At 39.0% G+C, this 16,125-nt stretch overlaps 1 protein-coding gene across 1 annotated transcript; it reads left to right on the top strand.

Annotated features, from left to right (window-relative positions):
• Positions 1-964: 964 nt before the first annotated feature.
• LOC133547838 (gastrula zinc finger protein XlCGF57.1-like) lies at positions 965-14,030 on the top strand. Its single transcript, XM_061893333.1, has 3 exons — positions 965-1,371; positions 3,288-3,506; positions 11,315-14,030. Exons 1-3 carry the CDS (start codon positions 1,248-1,250, stop codon positions 12,586-12,588), a joined length of 1,617 nt encoding a protein of 538 aa, XP_061749317.1. The 5' UTR covers positions 965-1,247; the 3' UTR covers positions 12,589-14,030.
• Positions 14,031-16,125: the final 2,095 nt, after the last annotated feature.

Here is a 16,125-nt window from a genome sequence, read left to right as displayed (position 1 = left end):
ATAATATTACCTGTAAAACAGTGATACTTGTGAGACTGTGAGTCCACTTGGGTCACGGGATTCTCTAAATAACACATCAATAATCACCAATTAGTTTACACAGTAAAAGTGTGTTATTGTCTTTAAAATATCACTCTAGGATACAGTTTTGGTCAATACCAATTAGCGAAACTTTTTATGTGTCTGTTACAAAGTACTAATCAAAATATAAACAGTCAATATTCACTAAATAGTAATCAATCCCGGACAATACAAAAACGTGTCTCACCAGTTTGGAGGCATCACAGTTCTGAGCACTTCCCACAGGTGACCTACATACCACTTCCCACAGGTGACCTACATACCACTTCCCACAGGTGACCTACATACCACTTCTCGCCAGCAACAGGCGCTGTTGCAACACTTCATTCATAATTTAATCAAGCATAAGGATATTCTGTTTTCTACACCGTTACATATATATATATATATATATATATATATATATATATATATATATATATATATATATATATATATACACAATAAAAATAAAATAAAAAGCTTATTCACTCACCTATTTTTTTCTTCAGAGAAACTTTCTGCTGCTCTTCCTGCGGCCACAAAGAGCGGTCCTAGTGCCCTCCATGTATCCTAACCGCCATTCAACAAACAAAGAAGACGAGCGACGAAGCCAAGTTGGAAGTGGTCCATTGAAAAGTTGATAGGACAACCTCCTGTACTGTAGAATGTAGTATGGACCACAGGACAGGACGAAGAAGTCCCGTTAAGAAACAGTGGAGGCTTAAGATGCTCTACTAGTCTGCTGGAAATCCAAAGAAGATTGGCCCTGCGATGAGGTGGCGACTTGTCCAGGGTGTACCCCGCCTTCCGCCCGATTGTAGCTGAGATAGGCGCCAGCGCCCCCCGCGACCCCGAACGGGAATAAGCGGCAGAAAATGGATGGATGGATGGACGAAGGAGTAAAAAGCAAAATGGCGTTTGACGGAGAAGGCCTAAACGTGGCCACTGGCCATTATTGTTTCTCTATTTGTATTTAGTGCATACATGTACGCATATATGTGTCGTGTAGTAGATGAAACATTCTTAGTCATTGTTTGTATCCGGATACATTAGTCTGAGCGCACTTTATCGCCTCTTGTGCTAGTTCGCTTAGCTTGTTAGCTGCTAACAGAAGACACAGAAGTTATCAACACATCGCTAAGTAGAGATCAAGTGTGAGAGTAAAGTGTTGTGATTGTGTGAAAATGTGCCAAAGAAGGATAGCAAAGTATGAGGAGGAACTTTGTCCAACAAAAGAGGAGAAGGAGCGACAACATCAACTACTGGACGCTGTTTTCAAGAAACATCAAGTTGTGTTACACAGAACAGGTTTGTTGACTTCTTACGCTCACATCTTTACTAACTTTATATTTGATAATTAACACTCTTTTTCAACAGAACATGCTTTGTCTTGTGGGGATGATGCAATGCTTTGACTTAGATTCTTCATGAAAAGGAGACAGTTTGAGGTTGATGTTCCTCTCAGTTTGTAACAATGTGTGATTGATTGATTGAAGGAGTTATGAGAAGTTTGCATAGGAAAGGGTACACTTTCATCACGGCACACATTCACTGCTGCAAGAAAGCCTGAGATGCTTTCATCCATCCATCCATTTTCTACCGCTTATTCCCTTTCGGGGTCACGGGGGGAGCTGGCGCCTATCTCAGCTACAATCGGGCGGAAGGCGAGGTACACCCTGGACAAGTCGCCACCTCATCGCAAGGCCGACACAGATAGACAGACAACATTCAGTTGAAATATATTTTAATTCACACATTACTATGTAGAAAGTAGCATTTCAAATACAAATATACTGCAGGAAAATATAGTTGAAGTAGGTAAAAGGCTTTGTATTCCCAGTTACGAGTAGCCGCAACCTGTAATGTATTTTCTTTTTGATAGGGTGTTCCACATTTTGGTGATATAGAAGGCACACAAATCAGAACCTTTTTTGGAGTGAGATCTGGGTTGAATGTGATTTTTACAACTGCCTTTGGTGTTGTAATGGTGAATATATTTTACATTTTTGAAATATTTAAACAGGTACATGGCATACTTGCCAACCCTCCCGATTTTCCCGGGAGACTCCCGAATTTCAGTGCCCCTCCCGAAAATCTCCCGGGACAACCATTCTCCCAAATTTCTCTCGATTTCCACCCGGACAACAATATTGGGGGCATGCCTTTGCTGCCTTTGTTGTTCTCAGCAACTGGTCGTATAATATATGCGGCTTTTACACACACACACACACACACACACACACACACACACACACAAGTGAATGCAAGGCATACTTGATCAACAGCCAGACAGGTCACACTAAGTGTGGCCATATAAACAACTTTAACACTGTTACAAATATGCGCCACACCGTGAACCCACACCAAACAAGAGTGACAAACACATTTCGGGAGAACATTCGCACCGTAACAGAACAAATACCCAGAACCCTTGCAGCACTAACTCTTCCGGGAAGCTACAATATACACTCTTGCTAGCACCAAACCCCACCCACCTCAACCCTGCCCCCCACCTTAACCACTTCCTGATTGGGACTTACATGGATCAATAACTAAAATTAAACATGTATTTTCAATAACCAAAGTATTCAACAACTTGAATTATTAAAAGAACATAAAGGTGACTGACTTTCCTTCAGCGTGTCGTAGATGGTCTCCAATTCCTAAAGAGGATTTGTTGATGGAGATACTCCATAAAACACCACATGTTTGTGGTCAAAGTTCCTTTTGGCCCAGCCAACAAAATGACCACAAAAATGTGTTTTGCATGATGACAATAACAAACTATTTAAGTTATTTTGGAATTTTAGATTTTTATTTTCATGATATTGAAGTTATGATAATGACTATGTCATTACAAGATCATGGTTAAATTTAGAGATAAAGTTCAGGTTTTATAGACAATATACACAATAAAATATTTACACACTTAACATCAGTGAGTGTAAGGTTAAAAAAGGCTCAATCAATGCTGCCTCATACTTATAAAACACTTTTCAAATTGCCTCCCATCAAATTTACAGGTCGGTTTTTGTACTCACTGTACCACTTTTGAATTAATTTTGGGAAAAAAGGAGGTATTTCCCGTATTTGTATTGGTTGTTTTACTAGACACGCTTTTAACACAACACACAAAACAACACATTTAATGTCATTGTGTTAACAGTGTCAGTCCAAAACTATTTCTATTCCCTCTTGATCTTATTTACTTATTTACCCAACAGATGTCCAGCAGCCCCCTCACATTAAAGAGGAAGAGGAGGATCCACAGCCCCCTCACATTAAAGAGGAAGAGGAGGAAGTGTGGATGAGTCAGGAGGGAGAGTGTCCTGTAGGGCAGGAGGAGGCTGATGTCAGCAAGTTTCCACTGACTGTTGTCTCTGTGAAGACTGAAGAGCATGAAGACAAACCACCTGAGTCCTCACAGCTTCATCACAGTCCAAGTAAGCACAACATTTTATTCTCAGGGCATTCAATCCATCACAACTGGACTCTTCACTTTGTCTTACAAGACCTTTGTCCTCTCATCCAAGTAGGCTTCATCACTTCATGCTCATACACTTCAAGTCTTAAATCTAATCATTGGAATTTAGAGGGGAACCACACTTTTTGGGGGAATTTTTCTATCGTTCACAATCATTATAAAAGACATGATGGTGGATATATAAAAAAAAATAAATCACATTCTAACTGGGCTGGGCGATATGGCCTTTCATTAATATGTCAATATGTTTAGTCCACATCACGATACAGCATATATATGTGGATATTTTGCCTTAGCCTTGAATGAACACTTGATGCATATAATCACAGCAGTATGATGATTCTATGTGTCTACATTCAAACATTCTTCTTCATACTGCATTCATATATGCTACTTTTAAACTTTCATGCAGAGAGGGAAACCACAACTAAGTCAAATTAGCAAAAGTGTATTTATTAAACAGTTATTGAGCAATGGCACAAACATTCATGTCATTTCCAAACAAAGTGCAAGATTGTCAGAGACATTTTAAAACAAGCTCATAGTGCACTTTTGTGCATGATGTCACTAATATGGCATATCAAAACAACACTAAATTAAAGTTAACTTTTTGTACAGAACGCCACTACCAGCGCCTCCCTCGTGATATGTTCAAAGTTTTTCCGGAGGTGGGAATTGAAACTTTGTCTGACAGGAGACTCTGCCAGACGTTCCCAGCAGACCCTCACAATGCGTTTGGGCCTCCCAGGTCTGTCCGGCATCCTCCCCCACCATCGCAGCCAACTCACCACCAGGTGGTGATCGGTAGAAAGCTCTGCCCCTCTCTTCACCCGAGTGTCCAAAACATGAGGCCGCAAATCCGATGACACAACTACAAAGTCGATCATGGAACTGCGGCCTAGGGTGTCCTGGTGCCAAGTGCACATATGGACACCCTTATGTTTGAACAAGGTGTTTGTTATGGACAATCTGTGACGAGCACAAAAGTCCAATAACAAAACACCACTTGGGTTCAGATCGGGGCGGCCATTCTTCCCAATCACGCCTCTCCAGGTTTCACTGTCGTTGCCAACATGAGCGTTGAAGTCCCCCAGTAGGACAAGGGAATCACCCGGGGGAGCACTCTCCTGTACTCCTTCGAGTGTACCCAAAAAGGGTGGGTACTCTGAACTGCCGTTTGGTGCGTAAGCACAAACAACAGTCAGGACCCGTCCCCCCACCCGAAGGCGGAGGGAGGCTACCCTCTCCACCAGGTTGAACTCCAACGTCCAGGCTTTGAGCCAGGGGGCAACAAGAATAGCCACCCCAGCCCGCCACCTCCCACTGAGTGCAACGCCAGTGTGGAAGAGAGTCCAGTCCCTCTCGAGAGAACTGGTTCCACAGCCCTTGCTGAGCGTCGAAGTGAGTCCGACTATATCTAGCCGGAACTTCTTTACTTCGCGCACTAGCTCAGGCTCCGTTCCCCCCCAGGGAGGTGACATTCCACGTCCCAAGATGTAGCCGAGGATCGGACCCGCCAAGTGCCCTGCCTTCGGCTACCGCCCAGCTCACATCGCACCCGACCTCTATGACCCCTGCTATGGGTGGTGAGCCCATTGGAGGGGGGAACCCACGTGGCCTCTTCGGGCTGTGCCCATGGGAACCAGGCGCTCGCCATCGTGTCCCACCTCCGGGGACACGATGGGGGGCCCTAGTGACCTGCGTCCAGGCGAGGGAAATCTGGGTCCTTCGTTTGTATTTTTCAAAAAGGTCTTCGCGCTGCTCTTTGTCTGACCTAGGACCAGTTTCTCTTGGTAGACCCTACCAAGGGGGCATAAAGCCACCGGACAACAGGGCTCCTAGGATTATTGGGACACGCACACTCCTCTACCATGATAAGGTGGCAGCTCAGAGAGGAGTGTGTGTATAAATATATATATATATATATATATATATATTTATATGTGTGTGTACATGTGTGTGTGTGTGCATGTATATATATGTATATCTATGTATATATGTATATATATATATATATATATATATATATATATATATATATATATATATATATATATATATATATATATATATATATAATGTATGTATATATGTATGTGTATATATATATATATACACAGTGAGGTTCACAAGTATTTGCACACCCTGCATTTTTGCAAGTTCTCCCACTTGGAAATTAGTGAGAGGTCTGAAATGTCCATCATGGACGTATTTCCCCTGTTAAGAGACATAATCAAAAAAGACAAATCCGGAAATCACATTGTATGATTTTTTTTATGATACATTTGTATGTTACTGGGGTTCATAAGTATTTGCACACGTGAGAATCAGCAATAATTATGACTCTCAAAGAGATGTCATTCTACCTTAAAAAAGTCCACCTTCAACCCACAACTAAACACCCACCCACCACTCTTTTGAGCTCCTTAAAGTCACATGTGCAGCCCACAGTCAGTCAAGATCCACCTTCTACTATGGACAAGACCAAAGAGCTGTCAGAAGAACCCTAGATACAAAATTGTAGAGCTCCACAAAGCTGGAAAAGGCTATGTGACAATTGAGAAGCAGCTTGGTGAGAATAGATCAACTGTTGCAGAAATTGTTAGAACATGGAAGAGGCTAAACATGACTGCTAATCTACCTCGGACTGGGGCTCGATGTAAGATCTCTCCTAGCGGGGCATCACTCATGATAAGAAAAGTGAGGCATCAGCCCGGAACTACACGGCAGGAGCTGGTGAATGAGCTGGGACTCCTGTCTCTAAGGCTACTATCAGTAGAACGCTACGGTTTAAAATCATGCATGGCACGGAAGGTTCCCCTGCTTAAGCCAGCCCATGTCCAGGCCCGTCTGAAGTTTGCCAATGGCCATCTGGATGATCCACAGGAGTCATGGGAGGAAGTCATGTGGTCAGATGAGACCAAAATAGAAAATGTTGGTGTAAAATCCACTCGTCGGGTTAGGAGGAAAAAGACGGCTGAGTATCATCCCAAGAACACCATTCCTACAGTGAAGCATGGGTGTGGAAAGATCATGCTTTGAGGGTGCTTTTCAGCAAAGGGGACAGGGCGACTGCACTCGATTCCGGAGAGGGTGAATGGGGCCACGTATTGAGAGATTTTGGCCAAAAACCTCCTTCTCTCATTTAGAGCATTGAAGATGGATCGTGGCTGGGTCTTCCAACACGAAGCACACAGCCAGGATAACCAAGGACTGGTTCCATACCAAGCATATCAAGGTTTTGGAGTGGCCTAGCCAGTCTCCACATATAAATCCAATAGAAAATCTTTGGAGGGAGCTGAAACTTTTTGTTGGTCGGTGACAGCCCTGAAACCTGACAGTTCTAGAGAAGATTTGTGTGGAGGAGTGGGCCAACATCCCTGTTGCCGTGTGTGCAAACCTGCTGAACAACTAAAGGAAACCTTTGACCTCTGTAATTGCTCTACACTAAGTATTAACACTGATATTCTCATGTGTACAAATACTTATGAACCCCAGTAACATACAAATAAATCATGAAAAAAAAATCATACAATGTGATTTCCGGATTTTTCTTTTTAGATTATGTCTGTAAAAGTGGAAATACAGCTATGATGAACATTTCACACCTCTCCCTAATTTCTAAGAGGGAGAACTCACAAAATTGCAGGGTGTACAAGATACTTGTGGACCTCACTACATATATATATATATATATATATATATATATATATATATATATATATATATATATATGTATGTGTATGTATGTATATATGTATTAGGGCTGAAAATCTTTGGGTGTCCCACGATTCGATTCAGTATCTATTCTTGGGGTTGTGATTCGATTAGATATCGATTTTTTTCGATTCAACATGATTCCCAATTCAAAAACGATATTTTTCCGATTCAAAAGGATTCTGTATTCATTCAATACATAGATTTCAGCAGGATCTACCCCAGTCGGCTGACATGCTAGCAGAGTAATACATTTTTGTAAAAGAACATTTATAATTGTAAAGGACAATGTTTTATCAACTGATTGCAATAATGTAAATGTTTTTTAACTATTAAACGAACCAAAAAATATGACTTATTTTATCTTTGTGAAAACATTGGACACAGTGTGTTGTCCAGCTTATCAATCAATCAATCAATGTTTACTTATATAGCCCTAAATCACTAGTGTCTCAAAGGGCTGCACAAACCACCACGACATCCTCGGTAGGCCCACATAAGGGCAAGGAAAACTCACACCCAGTGGGACGTCGGTGACAATAATGACCCAGTGGGACGTCGGTGACAATAATGACTATGAGAACCTTAGAGAGGAGGAAAGCAATGGATGTCGAGCGGGTCTAACATGATACTGTGAAAGTGCAGTCCACAATGGATCCAACACAGTCGCGAGAGTCCAGTCCAAAGCGGATCCAACACAGCAGCGAGAGTCCCGTTCACAGCGGAGCCAGCAGGAAACCATCCCAAGCGGAGGCGGATCAGCAGCGCAGAGATGTCCCCAGCCGATACACAGGCAAGCAGTACAGGCAAGCAGTATATGGCCACCGGATCGGACTGGACCCCCTCCACAGGGGAGAGTGGGACATAGAAGAAAAAGAAAAGAAACAGCAGATCAACTGGTCTAAAAAGGGAGTCTATTTAAAGGCTAGAGTATACAAATGAGTTTTAAGGTGAGACTTAAATGCTTCTACTGAGGTGGCATCTCGAACTGTTACCGGGAGGGCATCTCCAGAGTACTGGAGCCCGAACGGAAAACGCTCTATAGCCCGCAGACTTTTTTGGGGCTTTGGGAATCACTAATAAGCCGGAGTCCTTTGAACGCAGATTTCTTGCCGGGACATATGGTACAATACAATCGGCAAGATAGGATGGAGCTAGACCGTGTAGTATTTTATACGTAAGTAGTAAAACCTTAAAGTCACATCTTAAGTGCACAGGAAGCCAGTGCAGGTGAGCCAGTATAGGTATATATGTATGTATATATGTATATAAAGGTATATACAGTATAGGTATATATGTATGTATATATGTATATAAAGGTATATACAGTACAGGCGTAATGTGATCAAACTTTCTTGTTCTTGTCAAAAGTCTAGCAGCCGCATTTTGTACCAACTGTAATCTTTTAATGCTAGACATGGGGAGACCCGAAAATAATACGTTACAGTAGTCGAGGCGAGACGTAACAAACGCATGGATAATGATCTCAGCGTCTTTAGTGGACAGAATGGAGCGAATTTTAGCGATATTACGGAGATGAAAGAAGGCCGTTTTAGTAACGCTTTTAATGTGTGCCTCAAAGGAGAGAGTTGGGTCGAAGATAATACCCAGATTCTTTACCGTGTCGCCTTGTTTAATTGTTTGGTTGTCAAATGTTAGAGTTGTATTATTAAATAGAGTTCGGTGTCTAGCAGGACCGATAATCAGCATTTCCGTTTTTTTGGCGTTGAGTTGCAAAAAGTTAGCGGACATCCATTGTTTAATTTCATTAAGACACGCCTCCAGCTGACTACAATCCGGCATGTTGGTCAGCTTTAGGGGCATGTAGAGTTGGGTGTCATCAGCATAACAGTGAAAGCTAACACCGTATTTGCGTATGATGTCACCTAGCGGCAGCATGTAGATGCTGAAGAGTGCAGGGCCAAGGACCGAACCCTGGGGAACTCCACACGTTACCTTAACGTAGTCCGAGGTCACATTGTTATGGGAGACACACTGCATCCTATCAGTAAGATAAGAGTTAAACCAAGACAGGGCTAAGTCTGACATACAAATTCGTGTTTTGATACGTTCTAATAAAATATTATGATCGACGGTATCGAAAGCAGCGCTAAGATCGAGGAGCAGCAACATAGATGACGCATCAGAGTCCATCGTTAGCAATAGATCATTAGTCATTTTTGCGAGGGCTGTCTCCGTGGAGTGATTTGCCCTGAAACCGGATTGAAAGGTTTCACATAGATTGTTAGACGCTAAGTGTTCATTTAACTGCTCCGCAACAATTTTTTCGAGGATTTTTGAAATAAAGGGAAGGTGAGACACCGGTCGGTAGTTTACCATGAGGTCAGGATCGAGGTTATGAGATGCCATGCAAGTGTAAGCCACTGTGACACTATTGTTCTTTTTTTTTTTTTTTTTTATAAATGTCTAATGATAATGTCAATGAGGGATTTTTAATCACTGCTATGCTGAAATTATAACTAATAATGATACTGTTGTTGATGATATTCATTTTGGTTTCACTACTTTTGGTTTGTTCTGTGTGGTGTTTGTGTCTCCTCTCAATTGCTCTGTTTATTGCAGTTCTGAGTGTTGCTGGGTCAGGTTTGGTTTTGGAATTGAATTGCATTGTTATGGTATTGCTGTGTATTGTTTTGTTGCATTGATTAGTTTTTATTTATTTAAAAAAAAAAAGTGAGAATCGATTCTGAATCGCACAACGTGAGAATCGCGACCCAACTTCGGATTGATTTGTTCCCACACCACTAATATATATATATATATATATATATATATATATATATATATATATATATATATATATACACACACACCATATTTTCCGGACTATAAGTCACAGTTTTTTTCATAGTTTGGCCGAGGGTGCGATTTACACTCAGAAGCGACTTATGTGTGAAATTATTAACACATTACTGTAAAATATCAAATAATATTATTTATCTCATTCACGTAAGAGACTAGACGTATAATATTTCATGGGATTTATGGATTAGGAGTGACAGATAGTTTGGTAAAGGTATAGCATGTTCTATAAGTTATAGTTATTTGAATGACTCTTAGCATAATATGTTAGGTTAACATAGCAGGCACCTTCTCAGTTGGTTATTCATGCCTCATATAAAGTACACTTATTCAGCCTGTTGTTCACTATTCTTTATTTATTTCAAATTGCCTATCAAATGTCTATTCCTGGTGTTGGGTTTTATCAAATAAATGTCCCCAAAAAATGCGACTTATTCTCCAGTGCGACCTATATGTTTTTTTCCTTCTTTATTATGCATTTTCGGCGGGTGCGACTTATACTCCGGAGCGACGTATACTCTGAAAAATACGGTATACACTTTTTCAAAATCATTTTGGCATAAGCAGGATCATTTCGATTTCTTACATTCACTTGTTATTTCATATGTTGATCAGAAGGGGAGCACTTTTAAAACCGACACACATTTAATTTGAAAAATTCCTCCTTTTTGGGACCACCCTAATTTTGATAGATTTCACCACCGGGGGTGCAAATGAGACATTCTCTATTAGATACAACGGTTTTCCGTAATGGCACCATGATTTATGTCCTAACTTGTTCACACCTCCTCATATGGAAGGTACTTGGTGTCTCAAGAAGGGTAGGAATACAAGAACAAATACATGAATGCACACTGTGGAGTGTTTTGTAAGGTGTCTCCAGCTCAATGACAGATAGTTAACAGCAATTGACCCTCACTGGGTCCATGTGTACACTCTCAGTTACATTAACACTGATATTATACATGTGGGCCAATAGATAGAAATGCTGTTAAATGTAGCTTTGATGTGGCAAGCTACTTTTGCAGTGTAGCGTGTAGTGTAGCTTGCTACAATTCTCTGAGGATAGTTTAGCTACATTTAATGGAGAGTAACTTGTAGCTTAGTTTACTACATTTTCCAGGCCGCTTGCCCATCACTGTCTGTTTGGCCTAGCTCACATCTGAATAGTTTGAATACTGCAAACTTCTATACAGTAACACCTCATTTGTGTTGTATGTTCTGCAGACGTCCAGCAGGTGTCAGCAGAGAGTCATGAAGAGATTCCCTCCAAGCAGCAGGAGTGGAGCTCCAGTGTGGGACAGAAGGAGCGACAGGCCCCCTCCCACATTAAAGAGGAAGAGGAGGAACTGTGGAAGCAGCTTCAAATGTTGGTGGAGGCTAATGATGAAGATGAAGCTCAGTCCTTACAGCTTCATCACAGTCAAAGTGAGGAGAACAGAGGGGCGGAGCTTGTAAGTCAACACATCACAGAAGCTGATGGAGAGCATTGTGAAGATATAAAGTCAGAACCAGACAGCATCTTTGCTCCACTGTCAGACATGGACCACATGATGTCACACTCTTCTGATCACAGTGACCACATTCAAGAACCTTTGGAGAGTAAAAATGACTCTAAAGGTGATACGAGACATCACACTAACAACAAACACTTTGACTGCTCTGAATGTGGGAAATCATTTAGACACAAGAGTTATATTACAATACACATGAGAATACATACTGGAGAGAAACCTTTAACTTGCTCTGTTTGTAAGAAGAGTTTCTCCACAAAGCGTAACATGACCACACACATGAGAACACATACTGGAGAGAAACCTTTTACTTGCTCTGTTTGTAAGAAGAGTTTCTCCACAAAGCAACACATGACGATACATGTGGGAAAACACACTGGAGAGAAACCTTTTACTTGTTTTGTTTGTAAGAAGAGTTTCTCCACAAAGCGTAACATGACCACACACATGAGAACACATACTGGAGAGAAACCTTTTACTTGCTCTGTTTGTAAGAAGAGTTTCTCCAGAAAGCTTGACATGACCACACACATGAGAACACACACTGGAGAGAAACCTTTTATTTGCTCTGTTTGTAAGAAGAGTTTCTCCATGAAGCTTGCCATGACCATACACATGAGAAAACATACTGGGGAGAAACCTTTTATTTGCTCTGTTTGTAACAGGAGTTTCTCCAGAAAGTTTGACATGACCACACACATGAGAATACATACGGGAGAGAAACCTTTTACTTGCACTGTTTGTAAGAATAGTTTCACTATAAAGACTGTCATGACCAGACACATGAGAATACATACTAGAGAGAAACCTTTTACTTGCTCTGTTTGTAAAAAGAGTTTCTCCAGAAAGCCTAACACGTCCACGCACATGAGAACACATACCGGAGAGAAACCTTTTACTTGCTCTGTATGTAAGAAGACTTTCTCCAGAAAACAAAACTTGACAGCACACATGAGAACACACACTGGAGAGAAACCGTTCAGATGAACTGTGTGTGATAAGATGTTCCGGGTTAAGTATAAAGTCAGTAAACACAAGTGTGTAACAGTCACGGAAGCTGCAGGAATTTAAAAACACTTAAACAGTGATTGTGCAAAATTTACTTTATGAACACAGCATGGTTAATATGAATGTATATTTGATGTTGTATGTAATGCTTCTCATCTTCTACTGTTATATCTTGTCCTGGAATTACTTTTTAAAGGCCTACTGTAATGAGATTTTCTTATTTAAACGGGGATAGCAGGTCCATTTTATGTGTCATACTTTATCATGTCGCGATACGGCCATATTTTTGCTGAAAGGATTTAGTAGAGAACATCGACGACAAAGTTCGCAACTTTTGGTCGCTAATAAAAAAGCCTCGTCTGTACCGGAAGAAGCAGACGATGTGCGCGTGACGTCACAGGTTGTGGACTCTCTCAAATCCTTACATTGTTCACAATCATGGCCACCAGTAGCGAGAGCGATTCAGACCGAGAAAGTGACGATTTCCCCATTAATTTGAGCGAGGATGAAAGATTCGTGGATGAGGAAAGTGAGAGTGAAGGACTAGATAAAATGAACAAAATAAAGACTATACAGTGAGAGTGATTTAGATGTTATTAGACACATTTACTAGTATCATTCTGGAAAAACCCTTATCTGCTCATTGTGTTACTAGTGTTTTAACGAGATAATATGGTCATACCTGTACAACTTGAAGGTCGGCCCCGCACCTTTCTTCAGCACCAGTTGACGGGTGGTGGCGATGCCCATCTCTGCCATTCGCAAGGGACCCTCTTCGAAACACGATCTTTCGAAATGATCGCTGCATAATACACTGTACTTTGTGTGTGTGGTCTAATCCAACCGTGTTCGCTTGACATCTGTGTTCCATAGTAAAAATTCACCGTCATCTTTCGGAAATGTAAACAATAAAACACCGGCTGTGTTTGTGTTGCTAAAGGCGGCTGCAATACACCCCTTCCCACCTACAGCTTTCTTCTTTGACGTCTCCACTATTCATTGAACAAATTGCAAAAGATTCAGCAACACAGATGTCCAGAATACTGTGGAATTATGCGATGAAAGCAGACGACTTATAGCTAGGATCGGTGCTGGAACAAAATGTCCTTTACAATGCGTGATGTCACGCGCACGCACATCATACCGCGACGTTCCAGCAGGATGGTTCGGCGCAAATTTAAAATTGCAATTTAGTAAACTAAAGCGGGCGTATTGGCATGTGTTGCAATGTTTATATTTCATCATTGATATATAAAGTATCAGACTGTGTGGTCGGTAGTAGTGGCTTTCAGTAGGCCTTTAAGTTGTGTGCATTTATTGAATATCATATATGTAGTTACTATTTTTTTTTCTTATCTTTGAAGAGAGGATAAGTTATTATTTCCATTAGGGGTGTTGTTGTTTCTTATAAATCCACACATTTTTTTTATTTGATTTTATTGATATTATTATTCAATTAAAAGTAAGGATGAACAAAATTGCTATTAAAATGTGGATTAGCAGCATTGTTTGTTTGATTAATTAATACTTTTATTAGTAGATTGCAGAGTACAGTACATATTCCGTACAATTGACCACTAAAGGGTAACACCCCAATAAGTTTTTCAACTTGTTTAAATCATGGTCCACATTAATCAATTCATGGTACATAGTGAGTTCAGATAGCATAAGAACAAGTATATACAACAGAAGAACATTTGATTATTTACATTAGGTTATTTATAATTCGGGGAAACCGAAATATCAAAATGACATCTGTGAGTGAGTAACACAGCAGTTTTTTAACATGTACTTAATTATTTCAGTCATTATTAACATACTAAGATGAAGAATATCTTATTTTCAATAAGTTTGAAAGTGTTTCTCATAATACTTCTTCTTTGTACTTTGTAAGCACTATTAATTTAAACGTCCTCTTAAACTGGCTGATATCAGTACAATCTTTAACTTCTTTACTTAATCCATTCCATCATTTAATTCCACATACTGATATGCTAAAAGTTTTAAGTGTTGTACGTGCATACAAATGTTTTAAGTTAGATTTTCCTCTAAGGTTATATTTCTCCTCTTTAGTTGAGAAGAATTGTTGTACATTCCTTGGTAGCTGTTACGCCGGTTCGGCATCGTGATACCGGGTTCGATTCCCGCGAGGATGCGTCAAGTGAACACAGCAAAGATAAGATATACACAATTTATTTAAATAACAAAAAAGAGCTATATAACAAAAATGCTGGAGCTAGTAGAATAAAACAAATAAAGGACGCTAGCATAGAAGCTAGGATATACAACAATGTATTTAATATTTATACACTAAACATGTATTTAATATTAATACACTACTCATGTATTTAATATTCATACACTAAATATGTATTTAATATTCATACACTTAACATGTATTTAATATTTATACACTAAACATGTATTTAATATTAATACTCTAATCATGTATTTAATATTCATACACTAAATATGTATTTAATATTCATACACTTAACATGTATTTAATATTAATACACTAAACATGTATTTAATATTAATACTCTAATCATGTATTTAATATTCATACACTAAATATGTATTTAATATTCATACACTTAACATGTATTTAATATTAATACACTAAACATGTATTTAATATTAATACACTAAACATGTAGTTATTATTCATACACTAAACATGTATTTAATATTCATACAATAAACATGTAGTTATTATTCTTACACTTAATATGTATTTAATATTAATACAAAAACATGTATTTAATTTTAATAAACTAAACATATATTTAATATTAATACACTAAACATGTATTTAATATTCATACACTAAACATGTATTTAATATTCATACACTAAACATGTATTTAATATTAATGCACTTAACATGTATTTAATAATCATATACTAAACGTATATGTAATTATATACTAATCATATATTTAATATTCATACACTAAACATGTATTTAATATTCATACACTGAACATGTATTTAATAATCATATATTAAACGTATATGTAATTATATACTAAACATATATTTAATATTCATACAGTAAACATGTATTTATTATCCTCTAAATAAGGCACACTTGGAAATAATGAATTTCTTTATGTGTGCAGTTGCGGCAGAAGTCCACAGGAGGGCGCACGTTCCCTCTTAATAAGTCCGGTCCTCTCCGTCTCTCTCTCTCTCTTTTTCCTTTTTTTTTGTTTCTTTTATTTTTTTTTACATAAGTTTGGTTTCTCATACACTTATATTTATACACTAAACATGTATTTAATATTAATACACTAAACATGTATTTAATATTCATACAAAAACATGTATTTAATTTTAATAAACTAAACATATATTTAATATTAATACAATAAATATGTATTTAATATTAATACACTAAACATAAATAAATATAAATGATAAATGGGTTGTACTTGTATAGCGCTTTTCTACCTTCAAGGTACTCAAAGCGCTTTGACACTACTTCCACATTTACCCATTCACACACACATT

Source organism: Nerophis ophidion, unplaced genomic scaffold (assembly GCF_033978795.1).
Source record: "Nerophis ophidion isolate RoL-2023_Sa unplaced genomic scaffold, RoL_Noph_v1.0 HiC_scaffold_209, whole genome shotgun sequence".
NCBI lineage: Eukaryota > Metazoa > Chordata > Actinopteri > Syngnathiformes > Syngnathidae > Nerophis > Nerophis ophidion.
The sequence above is the reverse complement of the archived record's forward strand: the minus strand, read 5'-3'. Positions and strand labels throughout refer to the sequence as shown.